The following is a 15,602-nucleotide window of genomic DNA, read 5'->3' as shown; positions in this document are numbered from 1 at the left end:
AAGTATATGTTCAAATATTATATACATGTACATTCTGTATTATACAATATATTATGATGATGATTTATAAAATCAAAAGAATAAAAAAACATATTTAAATGTATTATATAAAATATAATACATTCATTAGTGTCTCTCGAAGATCTGCCTTCCTTTTTGGGTATATTAAGTGGGTCAGGACGAGTCAGATCGGACCGGTTTGGGTTCAGATCCGATAGATTTTTGGGTTTGGATATAATCCAATCTTGTTACAATATACAAACCAATATACGTATTAATTTCATAATACAAGGATCGATAAGATTTTTAATAAATTATTATTATTTTATCATTAATATCTATATAGAATTTTTATCTCATACATCTTTCAAATTTCGATTGTAATAATACAATAAAGTAATATTCTCAGTGAACATAAATCTACAGAATATTCAACTACTTTCACTCGCCAGGGCTAATCGTCTCGGTAAAGCGAGATTACCTGCTATAAACGTGCCTTCTCTCTTCTCACCCCTCCTTGTAATTAACTGGAACTTACAATGAGAGGTGGGCCTGAAACGTAATGAAATCATTCGGCAACATAGGTTTGTCTAAATTGAATTCTCTTAGTACGATCTAAACAAAATTTTGAATAAGAATTTACTTATCATTATAATATATATATATATTTATTTATAATAAATAAATATATATATAAAAGTGAAGTATACGCTTTGAATTTTTATTAAAGTTTAACGTAAAGTTTAATTTTTAAACGAAAAGAAATGTAATTCGAATTCTACGTATTTCAAAATTAAAAGGGACTCACGTTAACAATATTCTTGATCTTGATCTTCGTCGCAAAGTCGTCATTCAGGTTCGATTGGAGTAACCTTGTTTGGGCTGGAGGTCGAGACACAGAGAAGTAGCGGAGTCTGAACTCCGTGGAAGTGGTCAGGTGGCGTCAACCAGTTTGCGTGATAACTGCGAAATGCGCAAGATCGTGTCTTCGTGGCTTTGAGAAAAGAAGTAAGGAAGAATTATGAACAAGGAAATTCTAAGAAACGTGAAATATCGAGAAAATAGTTGAGGTTTCTAATAACAAAGATCGTAAAAATGATCATGAATTATTATCGCAGTAATCTTCTTCATAGATCTTCGATCATCTTTTTCCTTCAAATGATATCTATTTATGATTTTGAAAAAGATAAAAAGTATTTTTCGATAGAAAGAAAACCATTATCATATTTTATTAGATCAGTATTTTTCTTAATTAATGATAAATATTTGGTAAAATAAATTGGTCATTAGATACATACATATGTATGAATATTTTAATCAATATAAATAATAAATTATTAAAGTTGCATCCGGGTTACATTATTTACATAATATATATATATATATATATATATATATATATATATATATATATATACACACACATAATTGCGTACTTATTGTATATATATATATATATAATTATTATATGTATATACTGACCACATTTATTTAGAACTGACTAATTGTTTAAAAGTACTGACCCAACGAATAAGAACCTAAGAAAAAACGAAATATTTTTGAAACAAATTAGAAAAATACATTAAAGTAAAATTAAATATTTGAGATACTATAATGAAAAATCTAATCAAATTGATACTATTAAATTTTCCCATGCACTTTGTATGCACTTGTAATCGTAACTTTGGTAACGACTAATTGCAGTTCAACAACTGTTGAACGATGAAATATATATTCGATAGAAAATTAAAATTCAATTAGTTCTAAAGATACGACGACAACACGGGGTTACAATGTAACCTACAAGAGTCAAATGGTATAAAGTGATAAGAAGAAAAATAAATAATATGTCGATGTTTGACCTAACGACTCAAATTGTACAACATTATGAGAGAAGAGATATATTTTTAAACATTTTTTTACAATTATAATTATGTTGTTAATTTAATTCCTTTTCCGTCTCTCTCTCACACACTCTCTCTCTCTCTCTTTCTCTCTCTCTCTCTCTCTTTCTCTGTATCTCTATCTCGAGCCCCATTTGCTTTTTCCTTTTACGAATATTGAATTATTTATTTATTTATTTAATTAATTCTAATCTTATCGACAACATCCTCAGCACGTCATCGTAAGAAAATCGAAGTTCGTTCGCTAACTATATTGGATCGAACTAATTTCTTATATTAAAAGATTAATTACTCTATCTAAATACGATCTTCCACCAAAGCAATTCTGATTATCATAATTATTATAATCTTAATAACACGTTGTAAAGAGTACAATTATTAAACAAAAAATGCTTTTATTTGTTTATTAAATCATCCTTCGATATATAAAATTTTATAGACCGATTGCAAAAAATGCTATTAAAGTAAAAAAAAAAAAAAAGAAAAAAAATAGGTAAAAACATGAATCGCTTTGAAGGTAGATCTTTGACGGTGGTTATTAGAAACGCTTTCACATCCCCTAGATTAATAAAATATGATCTGCTCTCTGTTGATCTGTATACATATCACATATTTCGTGCGCTCTACCAAAGCTCGTTCTTAATTTTAAAAAAGTAATTAAAAGAAAAAGAAAAAAAAACTTAAAAAAATATATATATCTATATATGTATATATAACAAAAATAAAATATAACGATCGATGGCGAGAACCTCGAGGGAAAAAAAAAAAAGAAAAAGAAAGAAATCAAATAATAAACGAAGATATGTTCTTTAACGTAAATTAACAAAACCTGAAATATCACAGCTATATGTATCATACATACACACATATGCATACATACATATCTATCTATATGCACATACATTTATCACTCGATATCGTGTCCCATTTGTTTGCTATTATATATTTGTTATTATATATTAGAACGTATGTATTAGAATGCTTCTCGAATAGAAAGAATCAAATTTAAATACGTACATACATACATATATATATATATATATATATATATATATATACGCACACGTGTGTGTGTGTGTGTACGTTTTAAAGAAAACATGGTGAGAAAAAAAAAAGTTGATGATTATAAGTTGATTCGATTTTCGATAAAGTCGATGATAGTCGTCATAACAACGACGAGAAATTAGCTATGAGTGTTTAACGCTGTTGACATGTCAATATAAAACACAAGAAAGACTTATATGTGTATGTATGTGTATGTATCTTTGTTCTTATCATCACGGTGACCTCACTTCGACCTAACCTTCGATCGTTAAACGTTCTCTAACGTATTCAATGTTAAAAAAGAAACAACAACGAGGAAACAAAGAAAAAAAAATTAAATTCCAGCTAAAGTCTATTCTAATTCTAATTTGGAGTTCATCTTAATATAATAGTAATAACAATAGTAATAATAATAATGAAAAATAATAAAATGATATTAACACGTTGATTATACACGTTGGGTTTATTTGATCTAATTTAAAATTCTCTTCGACCTCATATCTTCATGGCAATAATCAAAATTCTGATTATTATTGATAATTCCATGTTAAAATTTGTATTTTTCTATTACTAATTATTTTTACTGACTATATATTACTGTAATAAATTTGTTAATATAATGATATTCATTATAAATTGTATTTATTATATATTACTATAAATATATATATATATATATATATATATATATATAATTATTAGAAATTGTTCAATACAGTAAATATACTATAAAATTTATTATATATATATATGTGTGTATAGTAAATATTACTATATTAAATCAACGTGTTAATAATAATTACCGACATTCTTTTTTTTGTTCTTTTTTGTTATTTTTTTTTGTTTTTTTTGGTGATTTCTTCTCTTTTTTCTTACCTATTACATTTCTATTAAATAGATCTATATTAATTAAGGATAAAAATTAGAAACAATCAGGTAACTATTTCGAACACGATAAACACCGGATATATTGACTTGATCTATTCGAGTTTCTTTAAAAATTGTATGGTATCTCCTTTCAATAGAAAGATTGGTTTTCCATTTTCATGTCCCTAGATCTTTGCGAAAGGGACGGACTAGATTTGAAAAATTTATTTGATCTCAGAGCTAAACTGAGTCTCTTTGGATCGAATGGGATCGATTTCGAGTAGGGAAACTCGCTTCCTTGTCTGATCTCACGATCCAATAGATCGCTCCTTCTTCGTCTTCTTCTTCTACGTCGTACACTTTCATTCGAATTCATCAAATTATTTCGATTGATCGTAGATGTACTCGAAGATGATTTTATTCGATCGTTTCTATCACGATCGAACGAGATCATCGACGATGAAAAATATTTTGGACTGGCCTTTAAAAAATTCTCTGAATCATTCCATCGTTGTTCTTGATCTCTTTCGTCGCGAAGTAGTCTCATTGATTTCAACCATCGATTTATATCGAATCGTGGAAAAACAAACGTCGATCCGATCTTTTCGTCGTCGTTGATTTGAAAAGGATATAATTTCCATATTTTCGTAGCTCTTTCGAGACTCTCCTTCGATTCACACAACGCCATCTTGAAAGGTAATCTACGAGGAAAAGAAAATTCTTTACCTTTCGAAATTCGATTGATAATTAATTATCTCTATCGATTATCGAGATTATTGAGTCTACCTGGAGGGTAAGCAACCTTGTAAGGAATAAACCGTGATGTGTCCTTGAAAAAGTGACTCCTCGTTCGATTTTTTTCTCTCCAAGGAATTATCGGTTGATCGATAAAATCTTTGGGTGTTTTCGTTTCTTAAAAATAAAAAAGAAAGAAAAAAGATCAATCAATGAATCGAATCAAAAGATAATTATTTACGAATAATTAGATATTAAAGCGTATGGTTTTATTTACCTTATAAAATGACAAGGTGGTAAATCAGGTGACACGTAAAGACAAGAATGAAGTGTATCGGTATAATCGACCGGCGAGATAATCGGAAGTGGAGACTTGTTGGAGTTTGTCGACGAAACGAGATCATTCTCGTGGAAGAGATTGTCTCGGACGGAAGTCGATCTTCCTCCCGAAACTATCAGTAAAAGAAAGAACATAAAGTATTCCAACGGATTACTCTTCATCCTTTTTAATAATAAGTTTACAATCGTCCTCGTGTTTCCAAAATTTCCTGTGAAAAAATAAAAAGAAAAGAAAATCATTTCGTTTCTTCTTTTTACTTTTTAATTTATCTCATTTGCAAATAAATAATATTAATAGATATTATAGAACCAGTCACGTACACACACACACATATACATACAAAATAATCGTATAATTTTAAAAAATTGATATATATATATATATATATATATATATATATATATATATATATAACGTAAGTAATAAAAGAAATAAATTAATTGAATAATTACAAAAACTATTATTCAACAAAAATATGATATAAATTAGTTGAAAAATTATAAAAGAAATAATATGTTGCGTAACGAATAAAATAATTCGAGAATTAAATTGGTCGAAAGCAAGACAAGGATCGTTGAAAAAAAAGCAAAAAAAAAAGAGAGAGAAGAGAAAAAAAATATTATTTACCAATCGCTTTAAAAAATAAATAAACAAAAATCTTCGTTTAATTAAAAAAAAAATCATTTTGTTAAAAGTAACGCATCCATCCGTAGATCGTGCAAATCTATAGATCGTATTATCGTAATGAGTCACTTCGTTACACGCATATGCATTCATATGTGCCAATATAATTGGATAAAGGTATGAATGCTCGTGAAAATACTTTCAGTTAATTTATTAACTTTCGTCGGGCGATTAAAGGGAACTAAAGGCCGATATTGGAGGAGCAAATAAATGGAGGATCGTGAGAGAGCATGTAACTAGACGACATTGTTCGTGCACATACACGGATAATATCGGCATCGCGACGCTAATAGCTGTAACAATGATAACCGGCCGTTATCGTATCCAAAGTGGTACAGAACAGATAGACGAGAATGGGGAAGAGCATGGAAAACAAACTCGTCGTCGTCGTCGTAGTCGTCGTCGTCGTCGTCGTCGTCGTCGTCGTCGTCGTCGTCGTCGTCGTCGTAATCGTCTGGTCGTCATTGAGATTCGTTTAACGGGATAGCCTGTTTGAAAAAAAAAAAAGAGAGAGAAAAAAAGAAAGAAAAGTAACAAAGCAAACAACAATAACAATAACAATGACGATGACGAGGACGACAAAAAAAGAAAAAAAGTAAAACAGAAAAAAGAGAAAAGGTAGCAACGAAAAACGGATTAATGGAAACTAGAAAAATAGGAGCAAAAGTAAAAGGTCGAAGTAGAATCGATAAATAATATAATCGATAATCTTTCGGAGAGAAGCAAAAAAAGAAAAAAAAAAGAAGAGAGTCTCTTATCGATTGAAATTTTTCGAATTACTCAGAACAACGCAATTGACTACGTAAGATACAAAATAGAAATAGAAAATAGAAAACTCGGTAATTGTCTGCATAGACGACGAGATGTCCAAGAGCCATGTCCTCTCTCTCTCTCTCTCTCTCTTTCTCTTTTTCTTTCTTTCTCTCTCTTTAGTTCTCTATCAAACGACGGGGATATTCCTCGAATAACAACTTGGTAGTGTTTACACAACGACGAATGACTACGATGATGTCTAAGACGATACGGAATATGACAGTGCCCGACGATTGAGTGGCGCTAAATACGATAAAAGAATTATTATAATATTAACTCTTACCATTACCACCACTATAACCACCAGCAATCCTGTCAACCTTCCTTTTTAACCTCTCCCTTCCAAACTTTACCCCCTATTTTCTATTTTTACTCTCCTGTACATACATTCCGATAATAAGAGAGAAAGAGAGGAAGAGAGAAAGAGAGAGAAGGGAAATGTCATTCCATGGAGATTGCATACAGTGTAGAGAGGATTATATTGCCCAGATCGATATGCAAAGCTAGTAAGAGAGAGAGAGAGAGAGAGAGAGAGAGAGAGAGAGAGAGATAGGGATGCTGATACAGGCAGATAATGCGAGCACTGGACACGCGACACTGCCAACGTTTAATCGTGCCTAACGTCCGGTAACGATTCGCGCGGTAGCCTGTTATATATATGTATGTATATGTATTGGTACGTGTGTGGATGCGTGTGGTGCATTTCTGTATATATGTGTGTGTGTGTATAATTTTATATATATATACATATATATATATATATATATATTTATATATATACATACATACACACACATATACAGAGACAGCTGATACCAGCAGGTATAGTCATTGGACCAAATGGAAATTATTCAACGTCGAACGTGTCCTCCTTTCTGATCTTCCTTGACGATTATCTCTGATCAAGTCGAATCGAATCGAATAGAATCGAATCGAATCGAGTCAAATCAAATCGAGTCAAGTCGAATCGAGTCAAGTCAAATCGGTTCGGATCGAATCGAATCGATAGGTTTAAAAGTCATGATTGTCTTTCGTAACAAGCTCATTCGAACGTTTGGATGTTTCATTAGCGTATACGATGTCCATCGACAACGACAATAGAGTCCCAGACGGTAGAAGAAGAATGCGACACCGAGGCCAATCCCCAACGAGATACTAAGTACGGGTTATCGGTACGATATACTATTTATAAGTACGCCCACGGCCCATTAAAAATACATCCGCAAAGTATTCATTGCGTGTATTATTAGATCGTCGTGGAACGTCTTATATGCGGTAGTTAATCGTCTCGATGAACTTCGCTAAATTTCTCTTTCTCTCTTTCTCTTTCTCTCTTTATATGTATATATATATATATATATATATATATATATACTTCTATCTTTATCCATTTATCTTTTGCTTTCTATCGTCGTCATATTTAAGAAATAAATATTTCTAGCTGATCAGATATAAATTTTCAATTGTCCCCACTTTCTCGATCATTATTATGAAAATAAATATTTTCCATATTTTGCACGATTTTCATTACGAAAAGTCGTCAAAGAATGTAATTAATATTTCGACGAACCTTCCATTTCGTATTCAATATCGATCGAAAACAATATTGTAGTAACCAAATTCGATATTTTACGCGTTTCATATTTTCTATCTAAATTATGAATCATAAATTTTGAGTGTCCTTCTTGATTTTTATCAGCAAAAAAAAAAAAGAGGAAAAAGAAAATAATAAAAATTCGTGATCGAAGTGATATCGTGAACTATAAAAGGTATTAATGATAATATAAAATTAGTCACTATAATTCGAATCTCCTATCTCGTATTTTCAATTTAAATTATGAGTCACAAAATTCTGAATTTCCTGCTCTATATTATACATACATACATAAATACATACATTCTATAAATTATGAGATGCGACAAAGAAAATAAATAACGAAAGTAATCATTTTCGAAATGTACGATTTAAAAGATACTTTGTCAATTTCATTCACATATAAACATAATGAACATTCGTTTTCTCGAATACATCTAATTAAAGAAAATAGTGAGAATGTGATCTATTGCAATTTCAATTTCCGTCTTATTCGAATAACAATCGAAAAAATCAGCCCCTATCTAATTCCTTACCTCGTGATTCTCGAACGGCGATATAAAAGTGCTCTTCATCGATTCTCTCATCCGGCACTGGCGCAACGTGCCTAATCGCTTTTTTCACCCTCTTTTCTCTTCTCTCTCTCTCTCCCTCTCTCTTTCTCTGCCCTTCTCCCTTCTCCTTCTATTTTCACGAATAATTAATCTCACGCCGTGTTTCTCGATGACGATCAACAACAACAACAAAAAAAGAAAGGGAGAAAGAGAAAAAAATAACCGAAACGATCAACTTCGAAAAAAATTTTTCAAAAGAATATATTTATTTCTCCGTTAAGAATAAAATAACGGGGAAGAAGGGAAGGGTTGAAAAAAAAACGGGGTTGTTGATATATAACGAAGACTCGTTCTTAAAGATAAAAACGCACAAATATATTTGATATCTTGTTGACGTTTAAAATGAATGTAACAGATTTAAACGAAATAAGAAATTATAGAGATATCAAAAGGAAGAAGATCGTTCGCACTATAAAAGAAAAAAGGAAAAGGAAACCCTAAGAAGGGTTTCCAGCTAAGAGAACGTAAGAGAGCGTCCACGTTGATGTCGACCGTACTACTACCGCAAGAAAACTCGGGATATATCGAAAGAGATGAAAACACAAGCGTCGTTTCAGGTCCCTACCACACGAAACATCTCTCCTCGTTTGCGTTAGCATCACGAAGACTACGTCACGTACGTCACGAGGCTAACATTGCTTCGAAGAAAATCGTTCGATTCTCTTATGCTTGCTCCTCCTTGGCCTCCATCTTTAACTCAAGATTAATCTAATTATCTAATTTTTAAATTAACAAAACCCAAAAATTTCATTTTATATTTTCGACCAAAGACGATCGCTATAATCTCTTGTAAATTAAAAAAAAAAAAAGAGAAAAAAATATATACTTGCGTGCGTATATGTGCGCGTATCCGTGTATATGTGTACGCGTGTATTGTATATATAATACAAATGTATTGATAAAAGTAAGTTTGTTACGTAAGAAAAAAGTGATCCCATACTGGGTGGGGGGAACAAAAAAATAGGAAGGAAAAAGCAGCAAAAAATAACGAAGCACGAATAACAAAACTGAAGAGGAGGGGAGGGAGAAGGAGGAGTAACACGTGTTACTCACTATCATTACCAATGACCCAGAGGTCAACGAAGCCGACTACCGTTGATTTAATCTGAGGTCAAGAGACAGTTCCTCTCTCCCTCTCTCTCTTTCTTTTCGTGTGTATACAATGACACTACACACATACACACACACAAACGCATGCATATATATATATATATATATATATATATATATATATATCTAGGATGTTCCGTTCATTAGATAACAAAGATGTCTTATCGAAAATATTTCAAACGATAATGCAATCGTACGAATTAACATAAAATTTTCTAAAGATTTCTGAAGTCCTTTTATTCCTTTTAAGTTGACGTAACAACACCCTATATACACGATGCACACACCTAATCGTAAATAATACTGATAGTTTTTAAATGAATATTAATCAATCGATGATATCTTTTACTGAATATTTTATAAAGATAATTAAGATCCTTTTTGAGTTTTCGATTTGGACTAAAGGAGATCCATCTAACGAAGGGTAGAGATCTCGGCCACGTGACGTCATATATCAAATTTTAACGGAGTAAGTAAGGAATAATTGAGTAATGCGCACGTGATCTATCTGGGTGCACGTGCACCCAACACGTGGTATCGAGAGAGGGAAAATATTGGGGTTCACGTGCACTGACTTAATCCCTTAATACGAATACTACATAATAATTATTATTATTATTATTGTTGTATATGTTGTAATTGTTATTAATGGTGATAGGGGTGACTATTGTAATATTTTGCGATGGATCGTTCGATTTGTCTACTAAACAAATTTTGTTTCCCCTTTTTAAAGAAAAGAACCGAAAAAAAACAAGAAAAGAAGGGAGAAGATAAGAGAAAAACGAAAAAATACAAAAAAAAAAGACAAAAAAAGGAAAAAAAATAAGTCTCGTTATCGCAGACGAAAAGGAGTGAGTGGACTTTTCTTTTTTGCTCATAATTTTTCGAGAGTTGGAACGGGATGTGAAAGATGATAGAAGAACTGGTAGAAAACGGTTAACGAGATAAGATTATCTAATGAAGAATCGTCCGAGAGGGATGAGAGAGAGAGAGAGAGAGAAAGAGAAAGGGTGAATAAGTACAATGTAGGAAAAGAAAAAGACAAGCAAACATAAAACAAATAGATTTACTTACCACAGAGAAAGAGAGAGAAAAAGAAAAAGACAGAGAGAGAAACAAAGGGAGTGACCAAGTTAGCCAGTCATATCATTTATCTAGATCCACGATCACTCTTAACTCGTATGTATTAGGATTAGCATCCTTAGCAACCGGAGTACTCGAATTTATCCGAGTACTCAAATTATTCAATTATAACTCGAAATCCAAGTCTAGATCCGGATCTAGAATATCCGTTATATTTTGGACTTGAATCCGATTTCGGATCTTTCATCATGACGACTCAAATATAATGCTCTTCTCCTCGATTGGATTAATCCCTTTGACGTAGAAAAAGTCCCGGGACGCGTCATTAATTTATTTTCACTATGTCGTATTGTTACGTCACGTAGTTTCTTTTACGTAGTTTTTTCACGTAGTTTTCGTTCTTTTTTTTTTTTCTTTTTAATGGAAGCGATTTGACATTCTCATGGGAGGTGCAGAGAATGATTTCATGTTCGACGATTGTTTTTTCTTGAATTATTAATAAGTGATCCTACAAACTTAAATTCGATGGGATGAACAAGCTAAATTGTATCATTTTTGAGAATTTAACATCCTATGAATTAGAAGATTTACTGTTATAGATTTCAGAAATTACGAGTTAGCAAACTGATAAATCTCGATCATGATCTTAGAACAAGGTATACAATATCGATCTCCTGTCTAGATGGTGATTGTAATTTTTCAATTTTAATTTGTGATTTATAATTTTGTAATTCTTGATTCGTAATTTATGATTTGTCAATTGTGAATTGCGTATTGTATATTCACAATACCCTAATTGTAAATTCGTTCACGTAAATGGAACATTCGAGGAAGTTGCGTAGACGTTGAATCACACAATAGGCATTATGCCTCGCACGATATGCAAGTCTAACAATAAAATACGTTGTTAGAGACCTCTCTTTCTCTCTCTCTCTCTCTCTCTCTCTCTCTCTCTCTCTCTCTCTCTCTCTTTCTCTTCCATTTTTTTTTAAATCATTTATCTCCACCTAAACACTTTTGAATTCGTCTCGTCAAGACTTTCCATATTTTACTATTTATTGGAGAAAGAGTAAAGAAAAGGGAGAAAAATAAAAAAGATAAATTAGAGAGAGAGAGAGAGAGAGAGAGAAAGAGAGAGAATATCGAGGACGATTATTTGATTTTGTTCGACGGGTCTATTTAATTTTATTTTATTGCCCTCTGCATTGGCACAGCTAACGGGGTGCACAGAGAACGAGTGAGAAGGATAGAGGAAAAGGGGGAGAGAGAAAGAGAGAAAGAGAAAGAAGAGAAAGAGAGAGGGCCAAAAGGGATATGAAAGTCAAATGATCGATTTGAGTTACACGCAGCGGTTCGGTTTGTTCGTTTCGAATAAAGTCGATAAATATGGATGTACCACGAGATAAGGTTTCGCGCGCACTGGAATTAAAGCGAAGAAATATAGACGTTTCCGTTCTCTCTCTCTCTCTCTCTCTCTCTCTCTCTCTCTCTTTTTCTCTCTGTCTCTTGTTGTCTCTATCTGTGTCCCTTTCTATCTCTTTTTTTCTCTCTCGTTCGCGTGCCTCCCAATCGTAAAAGCAATGCGTATGGGTGCGCCAATGGATGGCCCTCGATCGGCTTATCCATCGGTGCAGAGGCGTATTAATACCGGTGTATGTCGACGGAGGATGCTTTTACGTCTCCGTGGATTTAAATTCGACGTGGAAAAATCATTTCCGATAATATATTGGCCGAAAGAAGAAAAAAGAGGAGAAAGAAAAAAGGAACATATTCGAAGGTTACGTCCGATTGCCGCTTACGGCAGAGAGATTAGCAAAAAGAAATTATTTGCAGTTCTTTTTTCTTTTTTTTTCCTTTTTTTTTTATTGTTTCAATTACGTAGAGAAAGGACAAGGACAAAAAAGAAAAAATTTTGTTTCGGTCAAGCTTTTGTAAAAAAATTAATTCATTGATCGTATAGGTATGTATATAAAAAAGAAGAAAAAAGAATTAAAAAGGAGAACAGTAATTATAATAATAATAATAAAGATCAAATAAAGGATAATCAATGCAGAAAAATTCTTAACTTGTTTTAATTACTTATAAATATAAAGAAGATAAAATTATGAGAGTCAACAGAAGAGAGAAACGGAAGAAAAAAGAAATTAATATTCCGATATACTGCATATACTTTTAATAATAATTTATAACAAGAAAAAAATAGTGATAAAGGGATGATACTATTTTTTCTTTTCCTTTTTTTTTTTGGTTAGATTATATTTAAAAAAATATATATATTAACGATAAAGGATAAACGAATGCGATAAAAAGGAAAAGAAAAAAAAAGAGAAAAACAGAAAGAAACAAGGACTTGTTACTTTCAATTACGTATGAATGAAAGATAAGAGAGTGAAAGATGAAAATGATTCAAAAAAAAAAAAAAAATAAGAAAAAACATCACGGGACAATAAAGCGCAAATGTTCCGAATGAAATCCGAACGAGAACGCTTCTAAATCGTTGCGATATAAATAAAAAGAAACTAAGTCGCGTAGAGAGGAAACTAAGCCCGACTTGGCCAAAAGTCAAACGATCCCTGGCCCGTGCCGTTTCGTGGATGTTGCAAACTTTATACTCGTTGGGTCGATCGTGTTTGGTCTCTCGACTTTTAACGCTTCTCGAAAAACGAGCTATCACGTGCAACGTGACTCTGAAAGATAAACCTCGAAAAGGAACTCCTGTGAATTTTCGGACTTGTGAAAACATCTTTTCTTGCCTCGATTAAGTTAATATATGTAAATATATATGTATATATATATATAGAAGAAGTAGAAAGAAAATAAAAAAAAAATTATTTAATTGTCAAATAATAATATACGTTGGCGAAATATTTTTTTTTTCCTTTTTATTGAGAGCAAAAGAAAATTCTTTGTAGCCCTGCACTTGGATGAAAATGAAATGAGGGAAAGAAAATAAAGAAAAAAAAAAAGAGAAAAGAAAAGAAGAAAAATAATAAAATAAAAGAAAAAGGAAAAAGAAATTTCATGGAACTTTCGAAAACCACGGTTTCTATCAGTTTTACTTTACACTTAGGCTCGGAGCCGGTGAGTTTCGAAAACGGAAACGCTTCCGGTGCGAACGGACATCGGCGATAGCGAGCAGACAAATCGATACGTCGACTGGAGTTCGTAAAAAAACAGAACGAAACGGAAGACAAAAAAAGGGAAAAAGAGAGAGGGAACGAGAGAGAGAGAGAGAGAGAGAGAGAGAGAGAGAGGAAAGGAAAGAGAGAGATAGAAACGAACTCGAAAACTTTTCTGGGAGATACGGTTCACGATCTTTTTACGTTCCCACGCGTAACACGAACGATTTTGTAAAGAGTAAGAAGGAAAGAGGAATAGAGAAACAAAGAAAGAGAAAGAGAGAGAAAGAACGTAGTTTATAAGAGTAAGAATAAATACTTAAGTAAAAATATACAAGCTGTATACAATATTAATTCGACTAATGACAGAAATAAAATCGTATGATAACAGTAAAATCTGATAATTTATACACTGTGTTTTCTTTTTTATTTATCTTTGCACATTAAATCGATTCAGTCGGTATAACGGTTAATATTTAATTAACAATTAACGAGTCAATTAATTAATTTTACATTCTAAATTTGCATACATTTAAATATTTAAAGAGAAGAAGAAATAGATAGATAGATAGATAGATAGATAGAAGCTCGTTCTATATAAATCTATTCTCCGAATGAAGTAGTCATCATAGCACTTATACTAATCACCGTCTAATAATAGTTAAATTCAATAAGTTGTAAACACATATTCTACCTTAAAAATGACATATAAATAATCTAATACAACTAAATCACACGAAAACCAAAATATTCAAGAATGATAGAAATATAGAAATGGAAAAAATAAATGTTCCGGATAATATAAATATATTTTTAAAGGAAGTACCTAATACCGAGAACATACATACTAATCGTTATTTCAATAATAGTAAAAACACAAATCCATCAATTTCTAAACACTTTTAATATATTAAAAATATCCAAACAAGTCATATATCTAAGTATTACATAAAAAGCGAGAAAGATACAGCGAAAGAGTAAACAGAAGAAAGAAAAACAGAGATAGATAGATAGATTGACAGATAGATAGAGAGAGAGAGAGACAGAGAGAGAGAGAGAGAGAGAAGCTCGTTCTAATACTAATCTATTTTCGACCGAAATAATCATCGTTAAACACCTACGTTAAAAGATTCATTGTTACAGGTGGTTCCTCGAAGAAACGTTACGTGTTACACCGAATGTGTGCAAATGCTCACACTCTCTCTCTCTCTCTCTCCCCTTTCTGTCCCTCACTCTTTCTATATCTCTCTCTCTCTCTCTCTCTTTTTCTTTCTCTCTCTCTCTTTCTCGATAAGGTCGTAGTCCGGAGGCCGGGTCTCTTGAGTTGAGCGAGCGCGCTCACCTAGTCATTTCGTAGGAGTACTCGCTCGCGGACGTGTTCTCGCACTCTCTCTTTCTTTCTATCTTTCTTTCTCTCTCCCTCTCTCTCTCTTTTTCTCTATCTATCTATATATCTATCTATCTATCTATCTATCTAGTCTCTCTCTCTTTCTCTCTCTCTCTCTCTCTCTCTCTCTCTCTCTCTCTGTCTCTCGTTCCCTTTCTCTCTCTGGAGACTCCTCTTAACGGAGAGATATAGTATACCTCGTACGGAATAGAGTGAAAAAAAATTCTTAAACGATACGAATCCCCATCGATTGTACAACACACCAACATGAAGGATATTCGTAGTCAGGTAAGTTAACAAATCTTTAC

The 15,602-nt window shown here is 32.1% G+C and overlaps 2 protein-coding genes across 5 annotated transcripts in view; one reads left to right on the top strand and one right to left on the bottom strand.

The window, feature by feature from the left end:
- Nucleotides 1–1,885: 1,885 nt before the first annotated feature.
- The window catches only part of LOC127069036 (uncharacterized), a 15,087-nt gene continuing 1,370 nt past the window's right edge, over nucleotides 1,886–15,602 (bottom strand). The window contains exons 1-5 of one of the 4 annotated variants that reach the window (XM_051005664.1): nucleotides 8,518–9,231; nucleotides 6,671–6,890; nucleotides 4,828–5,098; nucleotides 4,602–4,727; nucleotides 1,886–4,516 (exon numbers count right to left, since the gene is read on the bottom strand). In XM_051005664.1, the coding sequence (XP_050861621.1) occupies nucleotides 3,967–4,516; nucleotides 4,602–4,727; nucleotides 4,828–5,051 (900 nt within the window). In that variant the 5' untranslated portion in view covers nucleotides 5,052–5,098; nucleotides 6,671–6,890; nucleotides 8,518–9,231 and the 3' untranslated portion in view covers nucleotides 1,886–3,966. Of the gene's footprint in view, nucleotides 4,517–4,601; nucleotides 4,728–4,827; nucleotides 5,099–5,836; nucleotides 6,063–6,670; nucleotides 6,891–8,517; nucleotides 9,232–15,602 lie in introns of those variants that run through there. The other 3 variants (XM_051005662.1, XM_051005661.1, XM_051005663.1) reach the window with 3 other exon arrangements.
- Nucleotides 14,988–15,602, top strand: part of LOC127069037 (phytanoyl-CoA dioxygenase domain-containing protein 1 homolog) — a 9,657-nt gene continuing 9,042 nt past the window's right edge. The window contains exon 1 of the mRNA XM_051005665.1: nucleotides 14,988–15,582. Coding sequence (XP_050861622.1) covers nucleotides 15,562–15,582 — 21 coding nt within the window. The 5' untranslated portion in view covers nucleotides 14,988–15,561. The remainder of the gene's footprint in view (nucleotides 15,583–15,602) is intronic.

Source organism: Vespula vulgaris, chromosome 14 (assembly GCF_905475345.1).
Source record: "Vespula vulgaris chromosome 14, iyVesVulg1.1, whole genome shotgun sequence".
Taxonomy (NCBI): domain Eukaryota; kingdom Metazoa; phylum Arthropoda; class Insecta; order Hymenoptera; family Vespidae; genus Vespula; species Vespula vulgaris.
This window is presented reverse-complemented; position numbering and strand designations above follow the sequence as displayed.